The sequence below is a fragment of the Haliotis rufescens genome, unplaced genomic scaffold (assembly GCF_023055435.1).
Source record: "Haliotis rufescens isolate VD_foot unplaced genomic scaffold, xgHalRufe1.0.p SCAF_15, whole genome shotgun sequence".
NCBI classification, from domain to species: domain Eukaryota; kingdom Metazoa; phylum Mollusca; class Gastropoda; order Lepetellida; family Haliotidae; genus Haliotis; species Haliotis rufescens.
In genome coordinates, this window is record NW_025963835.1 from 5,340,263 (window position 1) to 5,367,943 (window position 27,681).

The following is a 27,681-nucleotide window of genomic DNA, read 5'->3' on the forward strand; positions in this document are numbered from 1 at the left end:
TCACCAGAAAGCATAATGGAACACGATCTCCACCCAAAGCATAGTGGATGTCACTCCACGTGAATACCTGGAGTCTAGAGATGCAATTTTCTGGGTCTCCGCAACTTCTTCAGCTGTAAACTGGCCGCAGTTATGCAGGAAAGAAGGAATATTAGATCGCTGACTTTGTGTCAGAGTCAGGGTCGGTGATCCACAATATCAACCACTGGTTTGTCTGGTCCAGATTCGACTATATACAGACTGCCGTGATCTAGCTGGAATAAATGTCATATGCTAATTACTCCTGAAGAGTAAACCACGTTGGTGTTGTTGTGTTGTTGTTGTTGCTTTTGTTGTTGTTGTAATTATTACGGAGTGTACTGAATGGTTTATCATTTATTAGCTCTTAAGATGTTGGTAAAATTATGATATTGCGTACTGTGTATAACAAGTTCTCGTCGCTATATTGCCTATATATTGCCGATGTGACGGTAAACTTTACTTCATTCAAACACTCCCGCTTGATATAAATGTGATATTGCTGACTATTTGAAACAATATTCACTCTCTCGCTTATCAGCTCGCCGTGAATTACCTATACCAAATCTTACTATAATTAGAGGTCTCGTTTGGACATCGATAAGGACAATGGAACTAATAAGGTAACTGTAAGACCATACATATTTACGCCGCGTGAGCATCATCCAAGCTATAAAGCGACAGACAATCACATGGAAAGGACAATATGCTATCGAATCTCAAAACTTTACACGAGAGAGGAAATCTTATTATGTCAACATAATAGGTTAAGTGAGAATATCTCGAATAGGTTCGAATCCCATACTCTCCCTGGTTGTCAACATCACGTGATGACATCCTCGTGCATTTCCCCAAAGATGCAAACGTCTAAGATCTGCATCACTACAGCTTCCCCCGACACGAGCTGACAATCCGTGATACAGCTGGAATACTGCATCCATCCGACTCCCTCCCTGATGATGCACAAAAGGGTGAATGAACAATTATGGACGTTCGTTCCCAATGTTCGGAAAGGTCAGTCGGACTGACGGGATATAATTATAGAATCCTGTATTTGACATTTTCGCCACATCTCACGAACTCTCACGTTCTGCATATTCAGCTGGTATTCAAAGGTCGAGATCGCGGGAATGTCCCTTACAGTATTCAATATTATGATTGAATGCGACTTAGCGCATGTATTGCTCACCCTGCAGTAATGACGTCAGTAATGACGTCAGTAATGACGTCAGTAATGACGTCGATCTGTCCTGCCACTGTTTCGGTTGCCGTGTTCCACTCTGTTTGTGTGACACCATGTATCTTTCAATTCTTTAGTTGCACCAGAGTCGTCGGTGCTAGGTGAGTCCCTTTATTTGTCCCAGGCACATCATTTTTTTTTAATCAGATTGGCTGTCAAGCTGATTCATTCCATTTTACAACGGCAAATACTACGCCCTGCATACGTTTGTCTGAGTAATGACCATCTTATGAACATTCAACTCTTGGGGATTCCGGGATGGAACATGTCCCCAGTTACCTTTTCTGATCTTAACGGCGGGAGCCACGGCGGCCCAGTCGTCTGAGGGTTTGTCAATTCGCTGTGTAGAGTTGCGTCCCTTGGGCACGCCAAAAGCCTAGGATTGTGGCATCCAGTCCCGGTTCGCTCCGATTATTATATGTTTCTAGGTTTGTCAGCACCGTACCAGTGTTCGTGGGTTTCCCCAAGAGATGTAAACGTCAGAGACCAGCATCACTATGGGCTTTCCTCTCCGATCAAGCTGACACGCCGTGATGTAACTGGAATACTGTTCAAATCGGCGTTAAAACCTTCTTACTCACTCATTCGTAGAGTGGATCGGGCGGTGACTTGGTGACTTGGTTTATCATCGTACCTGGACGGCGAAGCTGGGCATGAGTGAGTGAGTGAGTGAGTATGGTTTTACGCCGCTTTTAGCAATATTCCAGCAATATCACGGCAGGGGACACCAGAAATGAGCTTCACACAATGTACCGCTGGGCTTGACATCGTATCTGGACGGTGTTCGTTGTTCAGTACATCAATCACTTGATTTTCTGTTCCAGACGCAATTATTTACAAGGCGCCTTGAAAAAGCTGGAATGTTGCTAAACACAGGCGAAGTGCAAGGGAAGCCCACACCCTCTTTTGTGAGGACACCTTACCTGCCACCTGCACCTCGGCCAAGTCACTTCGCGAATTGGGTATAAGGTGCACTCTTTTCCAAAATCCAGGACCCGCTTCTGCTGAGTGCAGACAACAAGCATACGCTTAACGTTGTGTGACCTAACGAGAGAAGATTACCATTGACATGTGTTTTACTCCTTTCCCAACCCACGTTTGTCATATAAGATATTCACCCCTCGTTAGCCGCGGCTAAGTATTTAACAGCTAGGCGACCAAATGCTTGCTGTAAAAGGCGACTATGCTTGTCGTAAGAGGCGGCCAACGGGTGATCAGGCTCCCTGACTTGGTTGATGCGTGTCATCGTATCCTAATTGCGTGGATCGATGATCATGATGTCAATCACTGGATTGTCTGGTCTAGACTCGATTATTTACAGAGAGCCGCCATATAGCCGGCATATTGATGAGTGCGGCGTTAAACAACAAAACAAACAAAATTTTTAAAAATGTAACAGCTGCATCACTGGCCAGCACTAGATGAAGAAGCGACCCATACTACAAATAACCACCCGAGTTGGCCTGAATATGTCCCCAGCAACCCCTGCGAGGTGATCGAACGGAACTGGCAGGGTCACCTGATTGTTTGCGTGTCATTCTTGACCGGAAAGCGTCAATATTTATTATTCTTCTCACGACTGATTTGTGGCTAGCTTATAAACGGAACGCCCTGTCCCTGACAAGTGATATTCTCATGAGTCATTGACACAAATTTACAACCGTGAACACGATGCCACTTTTGTAGACGGTGGTCGTGTAGCAATGCACGCTATTCATGAGAAAATAAGGTAAGCCTTATCACAAGTAAGTTATCCCCCTGTATGAAAACAACATAGCGTCGACAGGTGACTGTCTCGTCGCTTGTCACTTGTCACCGAGGCTAAATTCCACAGATATACACATCATGAAATATAAAACGTCAACGCCAGTGAATATCCAGTCTCGACTTATTCGACGAAACAAATTCCATTCAACGTAAATAGCAACATAGCGGGAGAAATGAATGGATCAAAGAAAATTAGTGACGACTCCAGGTGTTCGCGAAAGGGATGTCCTGCTCTACCTGTAGCACCCGCCACACTTTTGCATAGAATGTATGTGTTGTTGCCGGGCACCGAACAGCAGGACTTCTGCCATATGACGGCGGCATGTAGAGAAATATTATCTTTCATCTTAGCGCGTTAGGCTGGAAATTTTATTGAGATGAGATAGTTTTTCAGCTTCAGCTACAAGACCAGATATATATTTTTTTATTTAAAACTATGAGCCTGAATTATTTTGAAAATAACACAATGTGCAACATTGTAACATAAAAGTAGGTATGTTCTCTGATCTGATTAGTTAAAAAGTGTTGTCGAATGAGCATAACATCGCTGAATTTTTGGGGTCTCATCACCGTGTATGTATACATGGATATGAAATCCGGTTTTCAGATTAGTTCAATTAATGTCAAGAATGGCAGGTGATCTGACGTCATGGTCCTTATGGAATATTTAGTTTTCAAAATGTAAGGAAATATGCTGTATGTGTAGTTAGTAGTAGTGCAATATTTTGACCATTATTTGACCTTTGTACTTTAAGCATGCTCCTTATTCACTCAAAATATATTACCTCATCCAGTTAACAGCATCTCCATTGAAACCACCTGACCAGAGTAGCAGAAACTTGGCATGGTTTTCTCACCAATGAGGTCAACTAACGATTTCAATGTGGCCGCCACAGCTGCCATGTTTCATCTAAGGACTTTAGTCTGCAATTTATGTACCAAATGCAATGACATTTTGTAATTATTCACTTATCTGTGGAACTCAACATACATGTTCAATTAATTTGAAATATTTTAAATTTTCACATTGTTATGACCATTCAAGAAGCTGAATTTCTTCTTCCCGAGGCAAGGGAGTTAACTCACTGTAAAAGCCCATTTTCAACCCTTGCCGAACTAGCCTGTAATTATGGAGTTTTGGCTGGACTAACGAGTCTATGCATAGTCAATCAAAAGTCTAAAACGAAATCGACATCCGGTTCGTAAACAACATGGATTTCAACCTGCAGATTTCAGTGTTTACCGTCAACTGGACGATGACACATATTTTCCAAATCTTTTCATGTTTTTACTCAAGGTGCTCACGTGATTTGATGCACTTCGCGACTCATTTTATTACTATATATATCTTGATTATCGATTAGATCGTCTTGACTGGGCGCCGCCATTTTGTTTAAAGCAAGTGCAAGTGGTATAAAGTTGGTATCTAAGTGGTCAATAGGAGGGCATAGAAGGGATATAACTCGTAATAGCAACTGGTGGCGCGACGATCGACCCCAGAAATTCCAGACTTGTTCGGCAAGGGTGGATACTGGACTTTTAGAGTCGGGTAATGCCCTTGCCTCGGGAAGATGGCTGAATTTTGACATCAATGTTTATATATAAATTCCAAATAAATATATTTTAGTGTTATAGTTTTTAGACATCAAATATTTATTTATTAAATATTTTTATATCAATGCTGACAGTAACTTTTCAGCATGTTTCTGCAGGCATCAAAGGGACGAGGTGTTCTCTGGTGATGAAAATGGAGGAAAATTTGTTGTTGTTTTTTAAAAAAACGTTTTATTTCCAGCAGAAGCAAAGGCACATAGAAAGGATATAAAATAATAAAAACGACAAAAGAAATATCTACTAAAAACAGTTCAGTGCACGGTTCATCAGTGTGGATGAATCACTATCCAATATGATCATCAGGTAAGACATTTGATATAAAAAATATATTTAATTGTGTATCCTTGTCCTTGTGACTATGATACTTTTAACAAAAACATGTATTGACAGTGTGGTACCCTTCGCGCTAGATAACAAGAAATGTCTCTTTGTAATAACTAAACTATGATTTAGTCATGTATATTGGGACGTAAACTCAGTAGAATTGTGATGTTATAAGATGTTATTTTCAAGGTGAACAATAAGGTAAAAGGTGAAAAAAAATCTAAATCTGCTTTCGCACATTTCCAGAAAGAACAAATATTCAGTTTGAATTCATGTTATGTTTGGAAAATCATTTTACATCAGCATTAAGTGACACATATTGGGAATAGTTGTTAGAAAAGTATCATACCTCTCGCGTACAAATAGTTCAACATTTCACCTGTAAATGCAGACTTTCAATATGACTACTATTTTTTCAAATCTTCACATAAAGGTCGGTTTGGCTGAAATTTCAAAATGTCAGTGTTTGTTTCACAATAATAATATTTGAAAATTTCTCTTGACGCGACTCGTTTTCTATTTTGTACGGAGAGACCTTATTTTGCCGTGAAAGTAACTGAATTTAGTGGCTTATTGTTTTGGTCTTTTAATCCAAATACATGTAATACATAATCTTTCATTTATACTTTGTATTTTGTCCTCTCAGACGGTTTACCATTTTGGTGAAGCCTACGAACATGGATATGGTGCAGGCAAACCAAGAAACATAATCAGAGAGAATCGGTATTTGAACCCACAATCATAGAGTCCTGGCACGTCCATGCAACGCAACTCTGCACAACGCATTGCGGCTCCTCAGACGCCTCGGCCACCCGCGCCCACAACTAGATGCATAGTTGTTTCTGAAGAGACTTTACAAAATGTGAACGCAATGGTGAGTCACCATTCCGAATTTCATACAAGGTATTTGAAGCAAAAATGTAATGAATGAATTCCCATAATATGGTGGTTGTGTCAAATTAAGCTGATATACATTTGAATATATGTTCGTAAATAATCGAGTCTGGACCAGACAATCCAGTGATTGACATCATGACCATCGATCCACGCAATTGGGATCCATGGCATGGATCAACCAAGTCAGAGAGCCAATCTCATTAAAATCAGATCTAAGTTCTCGCTGCCGCTAAACAAAGATCTGAAGACATCCCGTTACGGGTCTCGTCAGAACGACCTTTCGCGAACTTTGACCGACCACTGAACCGAATAACAAGAAGTCGATATCAGCCAATGAGAAAGCAGCTTTTTGAGCTTAACGACACTCGTTTCAACCTGGCGACTTCCATTTCAGACTACGCTTGAAAAAATAATGTTGACACAGTTCTCGATTAAAGTTTTGAAAACTGAACAAAAGAACAATCCGGAATGTCTAATGTGTGGTTGCGATTGTATGGCAGTGCTTCCCATGTACTGTGCAACGCCTCCCCCGTTCAAATGTTTATCCCACGGAAGCGAGAGATAGGCGACAATGTTGACGGAATCAGGCGTACGGGCCGTAACTGTCGTTCTCAATACCCCGTGTTAACATTTTTGAGGTTGCATGATCAGAAAACACATTCCGACTGTCACTTTCATGATCTTGTAAGCGACGCTTTGATTGGTCGGATGAAAGGTCGTCCTGACGTGACCCGTAATGGGATGTCCTCAGATCTTTGTTTACCGATAGCGAGAACTAAGATCTGATTTTAATGAGATTGGTGTGAATATAGAAGAAGTAATCTGTATTTACTAAACTATCGCTATTTTCTGAAAGTAAAACTGCTGTAGAATAAACAATGTGTAGTATTTCCATTTTCGAACGAGAAACAGTCATATCAATATGACATCATTTTTACGTCACAGAAAATAGACCTCTTTCTCTAAAGCAAATCGTTCCTCGTCTGTCTTCAAGTCTTTATACTTGGCAATCTCCCCATCTCTCTTGCATTTGACGAACCACGTGACAAGTTCGCTGCCAAGGGCATCCACCAATGCCTCATCCTGTTCCAATTCTTCCAGAGCTTCCGACAGGGAGTGGGGGAGGGTCTGGGCGTTCTCTGTCTTCCCCGGAGGTGGACACTCCAGTTTGTTGATGACCCCATCAAGTCCAGCGGCGATGGTAGACGCCACAACGAGGTAAGGGTTGCTCTTTCCGCTGGGCAGTCTGTTCTCGATGTATGTAGCCGAAGGACCGTCATTTTTTATTCGGAAGCATGATTCACGATTTTCTATATCCCAGTAAATAGCTGAAGGGAAAAATGGCTGATGAAGTCGCCTGTAGCAGTTGACAGTAGGGCTGGTAAAAGCGCACAGAGCTCTACTGTGCTTTATGATGCCAGCAATCCACTGCTTGGCAATAACAGATAGCTTATCAGGGGCGCTAGCATCATAGAAAAGGCTGTCTCCAGATTGGTTCCAGAGTGAAAAATTAAAATGGGCACCAATTCCTGTTGGTTTGTTGTCGAGTTCCGGTTTCGACATGAAGGTGATAATGACATCTCTCATATCCGACATCTCCATGAGACCCTGCTTCAAGTTTAAGACCATGTCCGGGCACTCTATGCCATATTTGGGTTTGGTCACGGCTTCGAACAGCCCAGATCCAAACTCGGGGTGGTACCGTTCTACATCGATGTTAGATCCTCTGAAGTTTTTGTCAAAGTGAAGTAAAGTGCTGCACTGCTTGTTTAGTAGCCTCTGGCTGTATGCGTCTTGGCCGTAAAAAACGGGTTCCATGGTCTCCCTATGCATCATTTTGAATTCAATTTCATATCCCGAATACAATTTGTATCCAAGATCGTCTAACCTCTTCAGTTGTCTCCGAGCAACGTATCGTGGACACGCTTCCTGGGGAACACCCCCTTTCTTCCATCGAGACTCGCACAACATTTCAGCGACCTTGACCCCACCGGCAACCCAAGGGACCGGCCGCAGCGTGTCAAGGTCGGGATAGCTCAACATGCTGCCAAAGTTGTGGTTCTTCGGATGATCAATGAAAACTTTTTCTGTTCTCGGACCAGCTAACAGGACCCCTGCAATGTAGATAGATGTGATAACGTGAACATAATTCATTAAAAACAAGGGCGATGTGGGGATTCTGGAGATTCACGCGATCACTTAAGCACCTACCCTTTACGACCAGCATAGGGGACCAGTCCTCAGCCGGAATCCTCGTGGGGCATGTTTGTATTTTCCTTTAGGGGCATCGTTACCTTGTGTTTTCGAAAATGACAAAACTAAAGGTGTTTCTGACCTGTGAATTACCTGGGAACGTGCCGAGCGAGGTACCGGTAGTTCAAGAGTCGGAAACACCTCTACCTTCATCTTCCCGAGGCAAGTGGAAACTGGCCTTTTAAAGTCAGTTAACTCTCTTGCCTCGGGAAGATGCTCTACCTTATGCTATAACTCACACTCTTTTGGCGTCGTTTGGGGAGATATTTAGTTAACCGATTTACAAAAATGTTGTACTCTAAACTACTGATCAAAAGAAAGTATACGACTTGGACTGCTCATAAAAAGAAAGTGCAAACATGTTATTTTCATTCGAAATGTATTTTGAATTTTAACCTTTTATGGTACTTGGAGTTAAAAACACTGCAAGGAAACACATCTGAGATCATAACTGTCATTTTCACAAATCACAGATGGTGACAGTCTGGCAACACGCTTCCGATTGATTCCACTGCACCTCGGTAATGGCGTCCATATCGTGTAGGACCTCCTCGGGCGTCCACACAGTACCTGGACACGGCGTCTCGTCGATGACGTGAGCTTCCTGACGACGTCATTGCGTATGCAGTTCCAATGAGAGTACTCTTTCAGCTATCATCTGAGAAAGGGAATGACAATATGTCCACGAATGATGACAAAACATGTCTTCTTTTAACGACAAACGACCCCATCACCAAGATGCCACCGCCTCCAATGGGGTGGATCCAGTCGATACACCCGAATCCGAGCATTGGGGTGCAACAGTACCCTTGACCAATCACGGTGTCCATTACGCCGACGGGTCAAGACTATTCCACGGTGGGGTCTGTAGGCCTAAATTCCTGCATCACGTTATCGTCATGACTCTGTGTGTCTGCTGATGCGGCGTCCCAGTGCCGTTAACGCCATTGATGTCACCGTCAGAAGGCGGTTGCACAGATGTCATGTGAGCATATGGAGGGCCTCCTGTCCAGTGGTCAAACGTGGTCTGCCCTGTCCTGTCACTTGAGTGCCCCGTGTGGTGATATTGCATTTTCATCTCGCGCTACCATTAAAAGCCGTGTTTTCTACAAAATTCACGAAGAATATTTTATTCTAAAAATACAGATGTTCTAACAGTTAGATGATGTTGGGTGTGTTTGGGACATTGGTTTCAACCTGAATTCAGTTTCTTTTAGCCAAGGTGTTCACAATCTAACAAGGCATACATTCTTTTGATCGGCAGGGTATTTGGTCCCCTCTTGATGTAATTTATGAGGTATTATATTTCAGGTGTTTGTATTTAAATCAGTACTTATTAATTAACAAATCCTACCTAAAAGCTAACTACGGTTTAAGCGAGTTTTTCTACGAGTGATGTTTTAGTGTATGCATAAATATTTGAAAGATATAGAGACACAGATTTTGCTTTCTGTAAAAGGCACTTTGTCTACAATTGAATAGTATTGAGAAAGAGCTTTGAACAAGAGCACCTCGGGAGATTAATTCAAGGGGGCGATATAGATATGTTATATTGTTTTGTGTATCATTGTCAAATATGTTTAGGGCAGTCAACAGAGACGTTGGGAATTCAAAACCAAACACAAAAATTCGATTCCCGCTATCTGTGAAAAGTATTTGCAGTCGCTTAAAGAGTAGCACGTGAGTCGCTGCTAAAGGGGCCAACTTGAGTGTAAACCCCCGACATGACAACCTTCACATCGGACATATTTCATTACTTTATATGCACCGATATCACTCGACATTCAACGTCATCACTTGATACAGTCCATCACAACCTCGACACTCATCATCATTACTTTCTGGGGGCGAGGGTGACCCAGTCGTCTAAGGTGCCGCGATTCGCTGTGCTGAGTTGCGTCCCTTGGGTACGCCAGAAACCTATGATTGTGGGTTCGAATCCCGGTTCGCCCCGATTATGTTTCTAGGTTTGTCAGCACCATACCCGTGCTCGTGGGTTTCACCGAACTGGTAAACGTCTGAGACCTGCATCACTTCGGTCTTTCCTCCACATAAAGCTGACATATAACTGGAATACTGTTAAAAGCGGCGTTAACTCACTCACTCATTACTTTCTATAGTCCAACACAACCTTGACATGCAACATCATTACTTTCTATAGTCCGACACAACCTCGTCATTCAACATCATTACTTTATATAGTCCGACACCACAACCTCGACATACAACATCATTACTTTCTATAGTCCGACACCACAACCTCGACATTCAACATCATCCCTTTCTATAGTCCGACACCACAACCTCGACATTCAACATCATCACTTTCTATAGTCCGACACCACAACCTCGACATTCAACATCATCACTTTCTATAAGCCGACACCACAACCTCGACATTCAACATCATCACTTTATAAAGTCCGACATCACAACCTCGACATTCAACATCACCACTTTCTATAGTCCGACATCACAACCTCGTCATTCAACATCATCACTTACTATAGTCCGACATCACAACCTCGACATTCAACATCACCACTTTCTATAGTCCGACATCACAACCTCGACATTCAACATCATCACTTTCTATAGTCCAACACCACAACCTCGACATTCAACATCATCACTTTCTATAGTCTGACACCACAACCTCGACATTCAACACCATCACTTTCTATAGTCCGACACCACAACCTCGACATTCAACATCATCACTTTATAAAGTCCGACATCACAACCTCCACATTCAACATCACCACTTTCTATAGTCCGACACCACAACCTTGACATTCAACATCATCGCTTTATATAGACCGACATCACAACCTCGACATTCAATATCATCACTTTTTATAGTCCGACATCACAACCTCGACATGCAACATCATCACTTTTTATAGTCCGATACCACAACCTCGACATGCAACACCACCACTTTCTATTGTCCGACATCACAACCTCGGCATGCAACATCATCACTTTCTATAGTCCGACACCACGACCTCGACATCCAACATCATTACGTTCTATAGTCCAAAATCACAACCTCGACATTCAACATCATCACTTTCTATAGTCCGACATCACAACCTCGACATGCAACATCATCACTTTTTATAGTCCGATACCACAACCTCGACATGCAACACCACCACTTTCTATTGTCCGACATCACAACCTCGGCATGCAACATCATCACTTTCTATAGTCCGACACCACGACCTCGACATCCAACATCATTACGTTCTATAGTCCAAAATCACAACCTCGACATTCAACATCATCACTTTCTATAGTCCGACATCACAACCTCGACATTCAACATCATCACTTTCTATAGTCCAACATCACAACCCCGACATTCAACATCATCACTTTCTATAGTCCAACGCAGCCTCGACATTCAACATCGACATCCAACATCATAACTTAAATACGGGGCGGTCGGGCAGCCAAGTGGTTAAAGCGTTCGCTTGTCACGCCGAAGACCCGGGTTCGATTCCCAACATGGGTACAATGTGTGAAGACCATTTCTAGTATCCCCCACCGTGATATTGCTGGAATATTGCTAAAAGCGGCGTAAAACCATACTCACTCACTCACTCACTTTATATACACCGACATCGTACATTACTAATGTATATAGTCCGACACCACAACCTCAACATGTACATCCAACATTAGGTGCGGTCGGGTAGCCTAGTGGTTAAAGCGTTCGCTCGTCACGCCGAAGACCTGGGTTCGATTCCCGACATGGGTACAATGTGTGAAGCCCATTTCTGGTATTGCTGGACTAGTGCTAAAAGCGGCGTAAAACTTTACTCACTCACTCACATCCAACATTATTACTTACTATAGTCCGACATCACAACCTCGACATTCAACATCATCACTTTCTATAGTCCGACATCACAACCCCGACATTCAACATCATCACTTAATATACACCAACATAACCTACACATCGTACATTGCTAATGTATATAGTCCGACATCACAACCTCGACATTCAACATCATCACTTTATATACACCAACATAACCTACACATCGTACATTTCTAATGTATATAGTCCGACATCACAACCTCGACATTATTACTTCATGTACTACAGACCCGTGAAGATCCGGGGTAGAATAGGTCTTCAGCAACCCATGCTTGCCGTAAAAGGCGACTATGCTTGTCGTAAAAGGCGACTAACGGGATCGGGTTGTCAGGCTCGCTGATTTGGTTGATGCATGTCATCGATCCCAATTGCGTGGATCGATGCTCATGATATCAATCACTGGATTGTCTGGTCCAGACTCGATTATTTACAGACCGCCGTCATATAGCTGGAATATTGCTGAGTGCGGCGTTAAACAACAAACCAACCAATCAAATCATGTACTACAATACAAAATCAATTAGTCAACTGATCAGTCATACCCAATTAACCTCTATCGACATCAACAACAACGTCGTCAGGCCTCCACAGCGCAACTCCCACAACTACAGGGAAGCCAGCAATTGTAAAGCAGTTATACGTCAACCTTACCTTCAAACAAATTTAGCCCGTCTTCCAGGTAACTCGCTGCATGATGTCCCGCTACCAGTTGGCCGCGATACGTGCCGTTTAGGTCGCACAGGGACAGTCGGACGTAATCGTATTTGGCTATCTCTTTTTTCACCTCTTCCAGCTTGGACATTGTCACTTTGAACACTCAACTAATTTACTATTGTGTTGTAGAATGCTTCTTACGAGTGACGGTTGTGCGGGCAAAAGTAACGGCACAAGATCAGTCCGACTTGCCAGTGGATGCTTCCCGTCTCCAAGTTTGCACTGTACGTACATGTATAGTCCCCCGACAAGAGACGCTGTGATCTAGATTCACTATTCAGCTGTACTCTGACGTGTTAAGTAGGTCAGTCTTATTTGTACGGGCTGAACAGGTTGTGCAATATGCAATGTCATGGTGTTGTGAAACAGGGGGAAAACACGTATAAAAAGATAATTTAGGACCGAAGTTCCTCTGTTTGAAACTAGCCGCTATACTTATTATTGCATACCAATCGTCGATCAATTCGATCTTTGTGATCTACATGTATAATCTTGTGAACGAGGACGGGTAGATAATACATAGAACAAATATTCCGCATATGAATCGCCATGTCGGAACATGGCAATAAGTGAGGGTTTACGAAATTGTGGACTCAAGCTGTACCCCGCTTCTGGTCGCTACGTTGCGAAACGTAGTTTTACGGGGGGTCGTCCCATTAGCCGGTTTCTCTCATATGCCGACAGATTATCCGCATGTTGTGATTAGCATGTGCTTCTTTGATGTACCGACAAAAGTCTGTATGAAATAACCCCGAATATTGACATGATATACATATATACAACAATACAAATCCATAATTCATTTCTTAATTCTTCAATTCATTAAGATCAATGCCCCGTTGAAGTGAGACGGCATCAAGTCACTCAACAGCACATTTCCCCCCATTCGTGACCAACTCGTGTTATTCCGGGAGAAGCCGAATCGCAGGTTACGGAAAGGGGCGAGTGGTGACGAATGTGAAGGTGAAGGTCGTTACGGGAACCAAGCTCCATTCCAGCGCGTGACACCTGTGTTACACTCTCAGTAACATAGTATAGAGAGCTCCGCGAACGGACTATCGCTGTGAGGAGCTTGCCAGCCTACATCAGAAGCGGCCCGAAGAGTCGGGTGTAAACTCCTCACAGTGATTGGTAGATGACATCAAAGAATAAACTCTTAACAGCGTTAGTACCGGAAGAAGATTCGACACAAAGTAACAAAGTGTTCGGGGCACAAACCTCTAAGAACATGAGACAGATACTGTTACAATGATAGAAAGAGGATGAACAGAAAGGCACTTAAGTGGGCGCACATTTAATTAGCACCGTGCCCTAACCGTAAGTTAATTCACACTATAGATCTAGTTCTCTTTTCAAGCCCCTTTGTAGTTCTCTGTTCAAGCCCCTTTCCCACGTTGTTCTGTTGTTGACGACCCGTGAAGATTCCGGGGTGGAATAGATCTTCAGCAACCCATACTTGCCGTAATAGGCGACTATGCTTGTCGTAAAGGGCGACTAACGAGATCGGGTGGTCAGTCTCGCTGACTTCGTGAATGCATGATCATCGATCCCAATTGCGTGGATCGATGCTCATGATATTAATCACTGGATTGTCTGGTCCAGACTCGATTATTCACAAACCGCCGTCATATAGCTTGGATATTGCAGAGTGCGGCGTCAAACAACAAACAAACAAACCAACCAACTGTTGTTGACATCACAGCTGAAATGATTCTATGATACTGCCATTCTTTCTCAATTATTGACAATAAAACGGTTTAATTTCCAACTTTATGTACAATACTCTTACAACAAAGACGGAAACCATTCGGACAACACTGTTATAAAATCATTTTGAGTATCAGCAGAAACACCATTAGAATCTAGACAATTTGTGAATGTATATACCGGGTAGTTGCCATAAGCTTGGAACATAATCATCATATTACACTTTGTATCCCCACTTCATATACGTTTGCGAGCCTTACTGCTCTTCGATCCCCTAAACAATATGTGACCACGAGTTAAATTACGTAATTAAGGTGGACGCTTCAAAGTCCACTGAAGAAATCAAATTGTTTGCCCCTTGTCACTGAAGTTATCTTAGACCGAATTAAGCGACACAAAAGATATTCGATAAGTAATGAAAATATACCCCAAAACTTACTTTTTAACTGATGCACATTTTAATTAATATTCATTTGAAGATAATTTTGCATCAGAACAATCTTATGCACTGACGATGTATCGGCTGCTGTTTGCAAATTTCCTGTCATTAATATCATGTGACTGACCATGCTCTTTTTAACTTGACTGTAATGGAGGGGCTAAAAAACGTGACGGTAACAAGAGGGCGCTTGCATGGTTGACTCGTCTCAATCAGCAAGGCATCACTATAAAATTAATATGACATGGTCATTTGACCATCCAAGTGTCAACAGAAATAAATGGTGGGATTGTTATTAGACACGTAATGAAATATCTCAGGGGCTCGAAAATCCATAACAAGAGGATATATGATGATTTAGACCGTCTTCAATTAGTACTTCTGTCAATGTAACTGGATAAAAAATTGTGAAAACACATAGTTTAGATCATGTTTTTTTATTATTGTTACCAAAAGGTATAAGTGAGAGTTGGCTAACATTAACATTGTTACAAACTCAAGAACACAATTGATTGTATATGAATCATTTCTTGTTATGACATTCTGTAGAGGAGAGTTACAGTAAACTATAAATATGGTATTAAATCATTTATAAAGCATATTATAATAACTTTCTTGAGAGAAAAAAATTTAAAGGCAAAATTTGTAACAAAAATACAACCTACTCGTATTCCAGAAACTATCGAGAGTTAATAAGCAAAATTGTCATCATGTGACCTGACATCATTGTGGAGGGTTGACTTGCAGACGACACTGTTTCTGTATAGAGTTTGGTAGATTACTAGTGTTCGCCATAGCATCACCTGACAATGCCATCAATGAAAACTTTGAATTTCTGATCAATGACCCTACACATACTCATCCATATCGATATGAGCCAGTGGTTTGTCAAAATATTCTTGACAGCAGCGAGGAAAGGGAGGAAGATCTACCACGTGAAGACAATCAGTTTGATGTTTACACGGAAAGACTAGGGAATACAATCTGGTGTTACACGCTATCCTGACATTTCAAAATTAAAAAAATATATGTTTATAAATAAAAAATAAATCACGCGAAAGTTATTCTTGTGTAAAATATACCAGGTGTAGACTGACACTCAGCATCGTCAAAACATTGTTGTGTTGTCTTTATGCCAAACAATTAGCACAGGGCTATCTAAGCTAACTTTGTTTTCTATACAAATGAATATTATGTGTTAAAATTGTATTGTCTGGTGACCGCGATTCGCTGTGCAGAGTTGCGTCCCTTGCGCATGCCAGAAACCTATGATTGTGGGTTCGAATCACAGTTCGCCCCGTAATGTTTCTAGGTTTGTCAGCACCATACCCGTGTTCGTGGGTTTCACCGAAGTGGTAAACGTCTGAAACCTGCATCACACTGGGCTTTCCTCCCACATCAAACTGACATGTCGCGATGTAACTGGAATACTGTTAAAAGCGGTGTTAAACCCAACTCACTCACTCACTAATACTGCCATGTAAACAGGTATCATAACATGTACTTCTTTGATCAATAGAGGGACACTAGTGGCAGACTTGTCCACATTTTCTACACGGGTACCCACCCCACTGTTACCCGACCCTACCCGGGTACCCACCCCACTGTTACCCGACCCTACCCGGGAACCCACCCCACTGTTACCCGACCCTACCCGGGTACCCACCCCACTGTTACCCGACCCTACCCGGGTTCCCACCCCACTGTTAACCGACCCTACCCGGGTACCCACCCCACTGTTACCCGACCCTACCCGGGTACCCACCCCACTGTTGCCCGACCCTACCCGGGAACCCACCCCACTGTTACCCGACCCTACCCGGGTACCCACCCCACTGTTACCCTACCCCTACCCGGGTACCCATGCTACTGTTACCCGACCCTTCCCAGGGACCCACCCCACTTTTACCCGACCCTACCCGGGTACCCACCCCACGAGTACCCGCTGTAGGTCTCAAGAGATAGGTACAAATGTCCGGTTTGGGATAGATTGACCGTAGCCCTGGCAAAATGTATTTAGATAGTCATAGAAAACAATCTGGTGATTTAAAGTTGACTGAAGTTTTATCTCTATTCAAACATATAAAGTCAGAAGGAATGGGTGTATAGTAAAAGAAATTCATACACTAGTCACTTATAGTGTAACCATGGAAGTTCTAGATAATTTTTTCCATTAAACAATATATCACGTGACTAATCACAGGTCTGGGTAGTCCTGTGGGTATCCAGGTCCTACTCAGGAAACACCGACCCGAGTACCTGAGCTACCCGTCCCAACCCTACTCCCTGTGTATCGATTCCCCCTGTAAAAATGGTCTGGGTGAACATATTAACTCTCACACATAGCAGCTCAGTTGACAAGAGCCCTGGTCGCCCAGCAACTCCAGCTCTCAGTATGGATCAGTGTGTAGTTTGGTGACTGGAGCAAGGTGTAAACTGATGGAGCAGGGAGAAGATGATTCATGATACATTTATACATGTATCGGTCATACGTACATTCGGCTAGTGTCAGCCATGTCTCGCATGCAGACAACCCACTGCTCTCACCGGTGTGATGTAAAGAAGTTCTCTAGGGAATATAGTTACTGTTCACATAAGGGAGACTGTTTGTCAAGATTACATGTGTGCATGAAAATGTGGTGAATGACGATGTGTGTTAGAGTGTATGAGATTGATTGTGTGGTGAAGTTTGACGTGGGAATGTCAATTGAATGTGGAGCAGATATGTATGGTACATGTACCAGTAAACCTCATGAACAGCATGTTGTTGACTTACAGCATTCTTTCAATATATTTCATTACTTCTTATTTGCTGTCACTGATGTTTGATATCATGTGTATGTCAAACTGGCTGCTGTAGGATATTTGGTTACAAAATCAGCCACTGTTTGGGGTAAGATTTACGACACACTTCTGCATTCCCCAACGACATAGCATAAATTATTTGTAAAACTGTAAATCTATCTCAGCCTTGCTCTTCACCATACATAGTTTCCTTCATATGCTTCAGGCATGGCAAGTCAGTGGACTATGTTTTATTCTAGATGATTAAAGTCAGATCTCTTATTCCAGTATTATACCTCTCTGTGTGAAGCTGTGAGGTCTCTCCCATAGGAGGCTGTGTCAGAGGAGCATCCTCACCAGCCAAGGCAGCATTAGAAACTAACATTTTAATTCACTAGACCTTGTAATGTAAAAATATAGCAAAATCCTTAAAAATGGCAAATTTCTACTACATGTAGTCCTTATGATATCTTAACTATTGGGCAATTTGGCAAGGACTACAGGACCCACTTGCACAAAGCAATCTTAGCGCTAAGACTATCTTAAGCCTATGTTAAAGAATGGGAGTTACGATCATCTTATCGCTAAGATCGCTTTGTGCAAGTGGGCCCAGGACTACAGGACTACAGGACTTGTGCCAATTTCTAACATTGCAAGGTGCAGTGAGGCTTCTAAATTCTTGAAACCAGTGACCGAAGCATCCAGACTAGCATGTTTGACTTCTGTATCTAGAAAACAAACTTTCCCAAATGCTCACCATGAAGGCTGCACCATTACACTGTTGATATTGTATACAGCGGGTCGTTTCTGAGCCCCAGTACATCTGCACCCAAAAAGGAATACCACAGAAGAAATATTTATGTCCCGCATGCCTTTTCTTTCGATAAAATTGAAATTTTTTAATTGATGTGGTAAGGAAATGAAGCAAAGTCATTCTAGAAAGCTGTCATCATTTTCTCTGAAATATTTGGTGATTCATCCTGTTTGCTTGTATCCTGCAAACAAAGTAATGTGATGCATATCAGTGTGTTGTTTTTGCCAACTGTTTTCTTGTGGCCTGATTTTCTTTACCAAAGTCTCATCATTACTTTTCTTTCAGATCTTCAAATAGCTGTTTGCTCCTATTGTTGGGATTTGAACTTTGAAGATGGACTACCACGTAAGTAACCTAATTTAGTGTATTTTGAGGCCATCCTCTATATCTCCAGGGCTTGCATTCAGTAAACCTAAGTTAACCCCTGGATTCATTCCCCTGGTTCTCATGATTTCAAATTACCTCTTAATGTGCATGTTTATTCACAGTTCACAATTTGGATGTTTGTGTGTTTGTTTGGATCATGATACTCATACACATGGTTTCTGACTGTGAACAGCAGTTACAGCACACAATGGTTGTTTAGCTATCAGGTGCTCACAAGACCACATTTGTTTAATAATGCTTATGCAATGCCATCATAGGATGACCATTATTTTCTCCTTTTGGAACTGCCTGTTAAACTTTGTGCAAACTTTACTGCTTACCAATGCTTCCAGATTACAATATTAAGGTTCTCCCTCTGTGATGTTTGTTTTGCTAAACACGAAACTACTTCATCCATCCATGGCCGGCAAACCTCAATATTTTTTAACACAAGTGACAATAATTGTCTCCCTTGGGGGTTGCTTTTTACGGGACGCTGTTATCATACAACTGAGGTCACACCTGTAACATTGTGACAACCTTTTCGTCCATTCTTGTCACATGTTAGAACCGTCACAGAATAGAAGGTCAACTCTTTAACATCTTGTGACAAAATGCTTATTTGTCAGAAAACAACAACATAAATTGGTCTTGCAAAGGTTGTATTATCATGATTATGGACATCAATCTGACAATAGAACTGATATGCATTTAATTATATAGATGTCAACTCAGAGTCACATACGTCCATTATGTCTGGCATATCGGGAACAAATAGGTTTTCCTGCAGTCTCTGAATTTCTGATGACACAGGAGCCAGGTGAAGGTAGTCCATCTTTTCCAAAGTGTGTGATACTCCAGAAGAACTACATGGACGTTGAGGTGCCGGGTGACAACCGTTTCCTGTGTAAGTAACATGGCCAGTCATGAAAAACATAGTCAGTGATAGAGGTATGATTATCATGATTATGGGGTGAACATGGTGGAGTAGTATCTCACCATATTTACTGATTACCATGATATAGCTCACGTTTGCTGACTGCGGGGTTGCTGACTCTTACATACTATAAACATGATGAAGGGATTAGTCCACATGGCTTTTAGCAGTCGTGAAGGTCTGGGTTAGAATTGGTCCTCAGCATCCTTTGCTTACTTAACTGTTTAGGAATGTTTTGATGTGGGATTTGGAAACAATATAAAGTATGTGTCAATTCAACCTTCACATTATCTTTTAACCTATCACACACCATCTTTTTGTGACCCATGAAGATCCGGGTAGAATAGGTCTTACGCAACCCATGCTTCCCATTCAAGGCGGCCATGCTTGTCGTAACAGGTGACTATGCTTGTCGTAAGAGGCGACTAACAAGATCGGGTGGTCAGGCTCGCTGACTTGGTTTGATGCATGTCATCGATACCAATTCCGTAGATCAATACTCATGATATCAATCACAGGATTGGGGGCGGTTGGGTAGCCTAGTGGTTAAAGCGTTCGCTCGTCACGCCGAAGACCCGGGTTCGATTCCCAACATTGGTACAATGTGTGAAGCCCATTTCTGGTGTCCCCCGCCGTGATATTGCTGGAATATTGCTAAAAGCGGCGTAAAACCAAACTCACTCACTCACTCAATCACAGGATTGTCTGGTCCAGACTCGATTATTTACAGATTGCCGTCATATAGCTAGAATATTGCTGAGTGCGGCGTTATACAACAAACAAAGCTTATATCTGTCGGTTTCAAAATTTTACAAGTATCCTAATCCGAATTTGTCTCATTAACTAAGTGTACTAGACAATTTTTGCTTGACTAGGGCTTAAGACCAGTGGTTAAAGTTGCAGTCTGTGATAGACTATATATTGCCTGGAGTTTTGTATTGCAGTATGTTGCAATACTTAGGTCTGTTTTGTGACGTTTTTGTGAGTTGGCTGCGATGTTGTGCAAACAGGAAGAACACTTTGGGACCTTGTTACTGGAGACAATAAGTGTATTGGCAAAAGATGTTGGACGGTTCTGGCACACATGTGTCTAAAGCTGCAGTTAGTGATATTGGAGGGTTGAAGTTCTCAGCCTCATGGAGAAGGATTTGTGTAATAGTGAAATCTTTAGTTATGGACATCACATAATCTCATTGAAGTATTTATGAAAAAAGCATGACTCAATTGAGCTAATTGCTTCCTTGTGACAAAACTGGGGTAAAATTCCTCCAACAGCATTTGCAAACTGGTATCAATGTGGAAGGGGATTATATTGAAAATGGACAACTTAAATGTCTTTAGGAGAAGCCTTTCTATATTAACTTATCAACAACTCCCTGTACCTCAGTAGGGGGACAGTCGTCTAAGGCGCTGCAATTCACTGTGCAGAGCAGCGTCCTTTGGGTATGCCAGAAAACTATGATTCTGGGTTCAAATCCCAGTTTGCCCCGTTTATGTTTCTTGACTTGTCGGCAACATACCCGTGTTCATGGGCTTAACCAATGTGGTAACTGTCAGAGGCCTGCATCACTTCGGGTTTTCCTCCCACTTTAAGTTGGCACGCCGTGATATAAGTATTACTGTTAAAAGCAGCATTAAACCCAACTCACTCACTCACACATCAGTCCTATGCGTATAATCTCTAGTCTTAAATATGTGTTTCAGTCTTAAAATGCTTAATGCTGTCTTTGTCAAATTGTGTGTCATGAGTGTTTGTGTGTACCTCAGATTGTGAGGACTGCAACAAGGAGTATGAAGGGGACTGTTCAGTACATGGACCTCTTCTCATGGTGGCAGACATACAGGTATACACTACTTCATTATGTTGATAATTGACACTCCACAGCAGATTTGATCATATTCCACTGCAGATAAAACACAAATCTGCAGATTGCATTAAGATTTGTCAACATTAAACAATCACTAGCAAGACTAACTGTATGATAATTTCTGCAAAAGGTCTCCTTTTCACATTTGTGTTTTCTCATAACCCCAATGACAGTGAACCAGCATAGGCAACCATTGTCAATAATTGTTTAAGTACTGCCATGAGTGGTTATTGGATAGTGGCATATTCAATTAGTTGACGTGGAACGACAACGTTGTCATTTTGGTTAATATTTCAGGAAACACCAGGAAGTGTGGACAGAGCATGGAAAACATTGCCTGTTGGTCTGGAGATTGAAGAGTCTGAAATCCCAGGCGCTGGTCTTGGAGTTTGGGCGTATCAGGATTTTGATCCACACACCTGCTTTGGGCCGTATGAGGGAGATGTCGTCAACGATGAGGACACTGCTCAGGGATCAGGATACAGCTGGCAAGTAGGTGCTATATTTGAAGGCTGCTGAATGACTTTGTGTGACTGGGGCGCACGGGTGGCCCAGTCATCTAAAGCATTGCGATTCACGGTGTCCCTTGGGCACGCCAGAAACCTATGATTGTGGGTTTGAATCCTGGTTCACCCCGATTATGTTTCTAGGTTTGTCAGCACCATACCCGTGCTCGTGGGTTTCTAAGAAATGGTAAACGTCGGGCTTTCCCCCCGACATTAAACCCAACTCACTTACGCAATTGTGTGACTGCCATTGCTAGAATGCTACACTTTGTTTTATAACAAATGATCCTCACTACATTGTGTCAGGTGGTTTAGTTTGCACAGTCCTACAGGCACCACAATTTGCTGTGCGGAGTTGCTTCCCTTAGGTGTGACAGAAACTTACGACCTTGGGTTTGAATCCAAGATTTGTCCAAATTTTGTTCGTAGGTTTGTCTGCACCACACCCGTGCTCATGGGTTTCACCAAAGTGGTAAACATCCACGACCTGCATCACTTGGGTCCTCCCTCTGAAGGGGCGGTCGGGTAGCCTACTGGTTTAAGCGTTCGCCTGTCACGCCTAAGACCCGGGTTCGATTCCCGACATAGGTACAATGTGTGAAGCCCATTTCTGGTGCCCCCAGCCGTGATATTGCTGGAATATTGCTAAAAGCGGCGTAAAACCATACTCACTGACTCACTCCTCCCTCTGAAATACTTGACAAAGTGGCTTTAAACCCATCTCACCTTTGATCTATGTGGATACTGGCTAATATATTAAAGTTCAAATTGAGGGGACATTATATTTTATTTAGGATGACACAGAGTATGTGCTGATATGTTCTGAGGTTATTCATATCATAATTATTGTCAGTCCAAGGTCATTCACTCTCTCAAAGATTTGCTAGAACTAGGATAATTCAGGAAGCATGTATAAAAGTTTACACGAGCAGATGTTATGAGCACCCAATCTGTAACATTTGTCACTCTCTCCAATGTTAAGCTGATCTTATTGGAATTTCCTATTTCTATTTTTCAGATCTACGCAGATGGACAACCTTCCCACTTTGTAGATGGCCAACACTGCAACAAAGCCAACTGGATGAGATATGTCAACTGTGCTCGAACAGAGGAAGAACAGAATCTGACAGCATTTCAATACAATGGTCATATCTACTACAAAGTATACAAGAAGATTTGTGTTGGTTCTGAGCTGCTTGTCTGGTATGGACACAAGTTTGCAAGGAACCTAGGTATCAAGAGACAACTTAAGCTACCACAGAGTCAAGGTACCCCACTCAATATATACTGAACAAACAAATTAGAGATAATAATATATATTCGTACAGATTTAAATAAACTAAAAAGATATTCCCAAATATATTCATGATCCCTAACTTTTTTGGTTCAGTATAGTACTCCAGCAATCTCAGCACTTACTTTAAGAATAATCTGTTACATGTGATGGCCTGTCCTGACTAGTTGCAGGCCACCGTGATATTGTTTGAAATTTTGGCATTACGCAATATTCAGTCAATACACTCACTCACTCACTCACTCACTCACTCACTCACTCACTCATTCTCTCTTTCTCTCTCACTCACTCTCTCTCTCTCTCTCAATCTCTCTCTCTTTCTCTCTCTCTCTCTCTCTCTCTCTCTCTCTCTCTCTCTCTCTCTCTCTCACTCACTCACTCACTGATAGGTGTCCAAGGTTTTGTTTACTAACATAAACTCAAGTTTTCCAATGACACGATGTTTTTCCCCATCTCAGAAAACATTATCAGATGATCACGTAACACCGGAAGTACCAGTCAACAAATCCGAACTGAAGACTTCAAGTATGCAATTTAATCCTATTATCATAATATCTTCTTATAAACAAATTGTTCATTGTTTTTCTGGACTAATGTTTGCAATATTTTTTATTAATTATATTCAAAATTTCATTCAATAATTATAATAATGTTTACAATAATTTCGGCGAAATCGAATGCGAAGTGATCGGTAAATCGCATAACTCACCATTATTTACAGCAACCACGGTCAGTTTACCGCTATTGACGCCTTGAAATAAACTATAGTTGCAAGAGAATGGATACACATACCATAAATGCCATACCATGACTCGCTAAAAGTCATATTTGAGGGAGTTTGACTATTAAATGCCAACATAACGTTTTCGCAATCAAAATGCATGTAGCACGGGAAGTCCCTTCGGTGACTGGTCAAAATGTTCCATATGTAAAAAAAATATCCTGCATGCCACCTGTACCAAAGTGCTATGCTTATGGTTCTTATAATTTTAAGTATATATATAGTGGAAGCTCCAACTAATATAACACAATATTGGAATATATTATTCCTGATAAAAAAAATAATTTCAGATACAATTTCTTCTGGCCATTGCATCAAAATTCTTTGAAGTTTGGTACATTTTTACTGAATCACCGGTAGATTGGGAGGAAACGTGTACATAGCTGATTGCATTTTCCGGCTTAGTTTACGAGAAAATAGACACGGTAATCTTAATCTCTGCATATAAAACAATGCCTTGGAGAGCCGGAAATACATTTTAAATGGTAAATCATCATGTCTAGTGATGTTTTATATCAAATTTCATACTTTTATTGACCAAGTTTGTTATACTTGTTTATTTACCTGAATTTCGCTGAAGGGATGCAATGTGTTTTTTTGAAAGTGCATATTAATACTAAATAAATCTTTTTTTACACTATGAATCATAAACAACTTCTATTCTAATCTTTTTTTTAAACTCTGAAACGTGCAACGTAGATCGTGTTAGGTAGGCAGAGCATGTATACTGTTTTGTTGGTCATCTACCACCTACGACTCGGCGTTTGTTAAACCGCTGATCATCTATAACGCTCATCAATTATGTGGACCCCAAAGGTAGCGTTGTAGTGAGGGATCACTGTAACTGAAATTAAGCTGACATGCTATGATATAACTGGAATACTGTTCAAAGCAGCGTTTGGGCAGTCAGGTAGCCTAGTGGTAAAAGCGTCTGCTCGTCACGCCAAAGACCTGGGTTCGATTCCCGACATGGGTACAATGTGTGAAGCCCATTTCTTGTGTCCCCTGCCATGATATTGCTGGAATATTGCTAAAAGCGGCATAAAATCAAACTCTCTCCCACACTCAAAGTGGCGTTAATCCAAACTCACCCACCAACTCACCCACTTGTACTGATGGTAACAGAAATACAAAATTCTCTTTATTTATTTTCTTTCCTGATATCATGGATAAATACCCAGCTAATTAAGCTCATTATCTTTCCTGCGCCAGTGGTGTACCAGTATATATTTTGTAAATTGTCTTTCCAGATACCTACCCATGTGACAGATGTGACCTGGGGTTCTCGTCTGTGTTGTTCCTGTGGAAACATCTGAAGAAGATGCATGGAGGAAAACTGACAGCTCAGTTGAGGTTCATAGTGAACACTCAGGGTGTTACTAGCTGTGACATTGGAAAGGAAATAGAAAACCAGATACAGAGCAGTAACCATGGTTACAATGAGAACGAAAATGTGGGCAGCACTGGATGTGAGGGAGCATTGAAGGATCCCATGAAACACAAAGAGGGTTCGGGGGGAGTCCGGCGATATCAGTGTGGCCAGTGTGGGAAGGAATTTAAACAATCAAGTCACCTTAAGATGCACATGAAATACCACAGTGGAGTCAGGCCTTTTCCATGTGGTGAGTGTGGGAAAGCGTTTACACAATCCAGTGACCTTCAAAGACACATTATACTTCACAGTGGAGCAAGACCTTATCCGTGTACGGAGTGTGAGAGAACATTCACACGATCATGCTACTTGCAAAAGCACTTGAGGTGTCACATAGGTGTCAAGCCTTATAAATGTAGCGAGTGTGGGAAGGCATTTTCAGAAACAAGTGACCTGAAGTCACACATGAAGAGTCACAGTAGCATTAAGCCTTACCTGTGTGGCGAATGTGGGAAGGCGTTTACAACATCAAGTGACCTGACGTCACACATGAGGTGTCACAGTGATGTCAAGCCACATCAGTGTAGTGAATGTGACAAGACATTTACGCGGCCAAGTAACCTTCAGGCACACATGATGTGTCACAGCGGAGACAAGCCTTTTGAATGTACTGAGTGTGGGAAAGCATTTCCACTGTCAAGCTACCTTCAGAAACACATGATGTGTCATTCTGGAGTCCGGCCCTATCAATGTACAGTGTGTGGTAAGTCCTTTAAACAATCAGGTAACCTGCAGACACACAAGCGGAGTCACACTGGTGTCAAGCCTTTTCCATGTAACAAGTGTGGCAAGGCTTTTTCAAAATCAAGCGACCTTCAAAGACACATTAGGTGTCACAGTGGAGTCAAGCCTTATCAGTGCAGTGAGTGTGAGAAGGCGTTTACAACATCTGGTGACCTGCAGAGACACATGAGGTGTCACAGTGGTGAAAAGCCTTATCAGTGTACTGTGTGCGAGAAGACCTTTGCAGATTCTGGTGGCTTGCAGAAACATTTGAGATGCCACACCGGAGTTCGGCCTCATCAGTGCACTGTGTGTGAGAAGGCGTTCACAACCTCAAGTCACCTGCATGTACACATGAGATCTCATAGTGGCGTTCGGCCATATAAGTGTAATCAATGTGGAAAAGCTTTTACTCAGTCGGGAAACCTGCAGACACACATGCGGTCTCACAGTTGATGTGGTTCAGTCAAGATTTATTATTGAGAAAATGTTAAAAGTCCATTGAACCATCCATTCAGGGCTCGAATTAGCTAAATAAAACATGCACTAGAGAAACCTATTATTGAAAAATGCAGCCTAGTATTTATGTCTACATGCTCCAAGTGCGTGTAAAATAAATTTAAATTTGCTTGTTCACATAATGTTTATCTTTGAACACTCAATACCTCAAAGTTTCATTTACCTTACTACATCACAAATCCCTGTGTTTCGTGTAATTTGTCATGCTCTCATGGGCTTGACATCATCAAACAGTGGGTTCTTAAAGATTGTGTGCACATGTTCCTATTGGGAGCTTCCTATTACATTTTACAGCAATACATGATTATTTCATGTGACACTGGCAGCGAAGTGGCCCATGTTTCAACACTTGACAATTTTATAGGACAGGGTGCAACCTGATTTTGTCTGGTGCAACTAGGTTTTCATGTTAACATCCAGCTGGAGCAAGATCAACCAAGTTCCTTAAATCAAGCCCTGCATTCTCCTGCAGCGAGACATGAGTGGAACCAGTGGTGACAGCAAAGTCTGTACACTGACTGTTGTACAGTAAGAGACTGAGAAGGTCCAGTTCATCCAATGTCTGATTTACTAGGACCGCCTCCGTGGTCTAGTGGTAGAGCGTCCGCCGTTAGAGCAGAAGGTCCGGGGTTCGATCCCTGGCCACGTCATACCAAAAGACGTTAAAAGAGGGTACTTGTTGTTACCCTGTCTGGCGTTCAGCATAAAGGGGCTAAAACAAGGACTGGTCGGCTCGGAGCCTTTATACTGTGTCTGAGTGGGGTATTCATGTTAAACTGCAGCATGGTATCT

At 42.0% G+C, this 27,681-nt stretch overlaps 2 protein-coding genes across 3 annotated transcripts; one reads left to right on the plus strand and one right to left on the minus strand.

The window, feature by feature from the left end:
- Window positions 1-4,789: 4,789 nt before the first annotated feature.
- LOC124134991 (glutamine synthetase-like) lies at window positions 4,790-12,946 on the minus strand. Its single transcript, XM_046500136.2, has 2 exons — window positions 12,657-12,946; window positions 4,790-7,974 (listed from the first exon to the last, which is right to left on the minus strand). Exons 1-2 carry the CDS (start codon window positions 12,805-12,807, stop codon window positions 6,800-6,802), a joined length of 1,326 nt encoding a protein of 441 aa, XP_046356092.2. The 5' UTR covers window positions 12,808-12,946; the 3' UTR covers window positions 4,790-6,799.
- LOC124134988 (zinc finger protein 883-like) lies at window positions 12,809-27,585 on the plus strand. Of its 2 annotated transcripts, none has more exons than XM_046500130.2 (8): window positions 12,809-12,943; window positions 13,547-14,036; window positions 18,749-18,808; window positions 19,643-19,736; window positions 21,534-21,610; window positions 21,932-22,126; window positions 23,159-23,408; window positions 25,466-27,585. In XM_046500130.2, the coding sequence occupies exons 3-8, from the start codon at window positions 18,797-18,799 to the stop codon at window positions 26,824-26,826; spliced, it is 1,989 nt and encodes a 662-aa protein (XP_046356086.2). In that variant the 5' UTR covers window positions 12,809-12,943; window positions 13,547-14,036; window positions 18,749-18,796; the 3' UTR covers window positions 26,827-27,585. The 2 variants fall into 2 exon arrangements, with proteins under 2 accessions (XP_046356086.2, XP_048252026.1); XM_048396069.1 differs by lacking the exon at window positions 25,466-27,585 and adding an exon at window positions 23,893-23,932.
- Window positions 27,586-27,681: the final 96 nt, after the last annotated feature.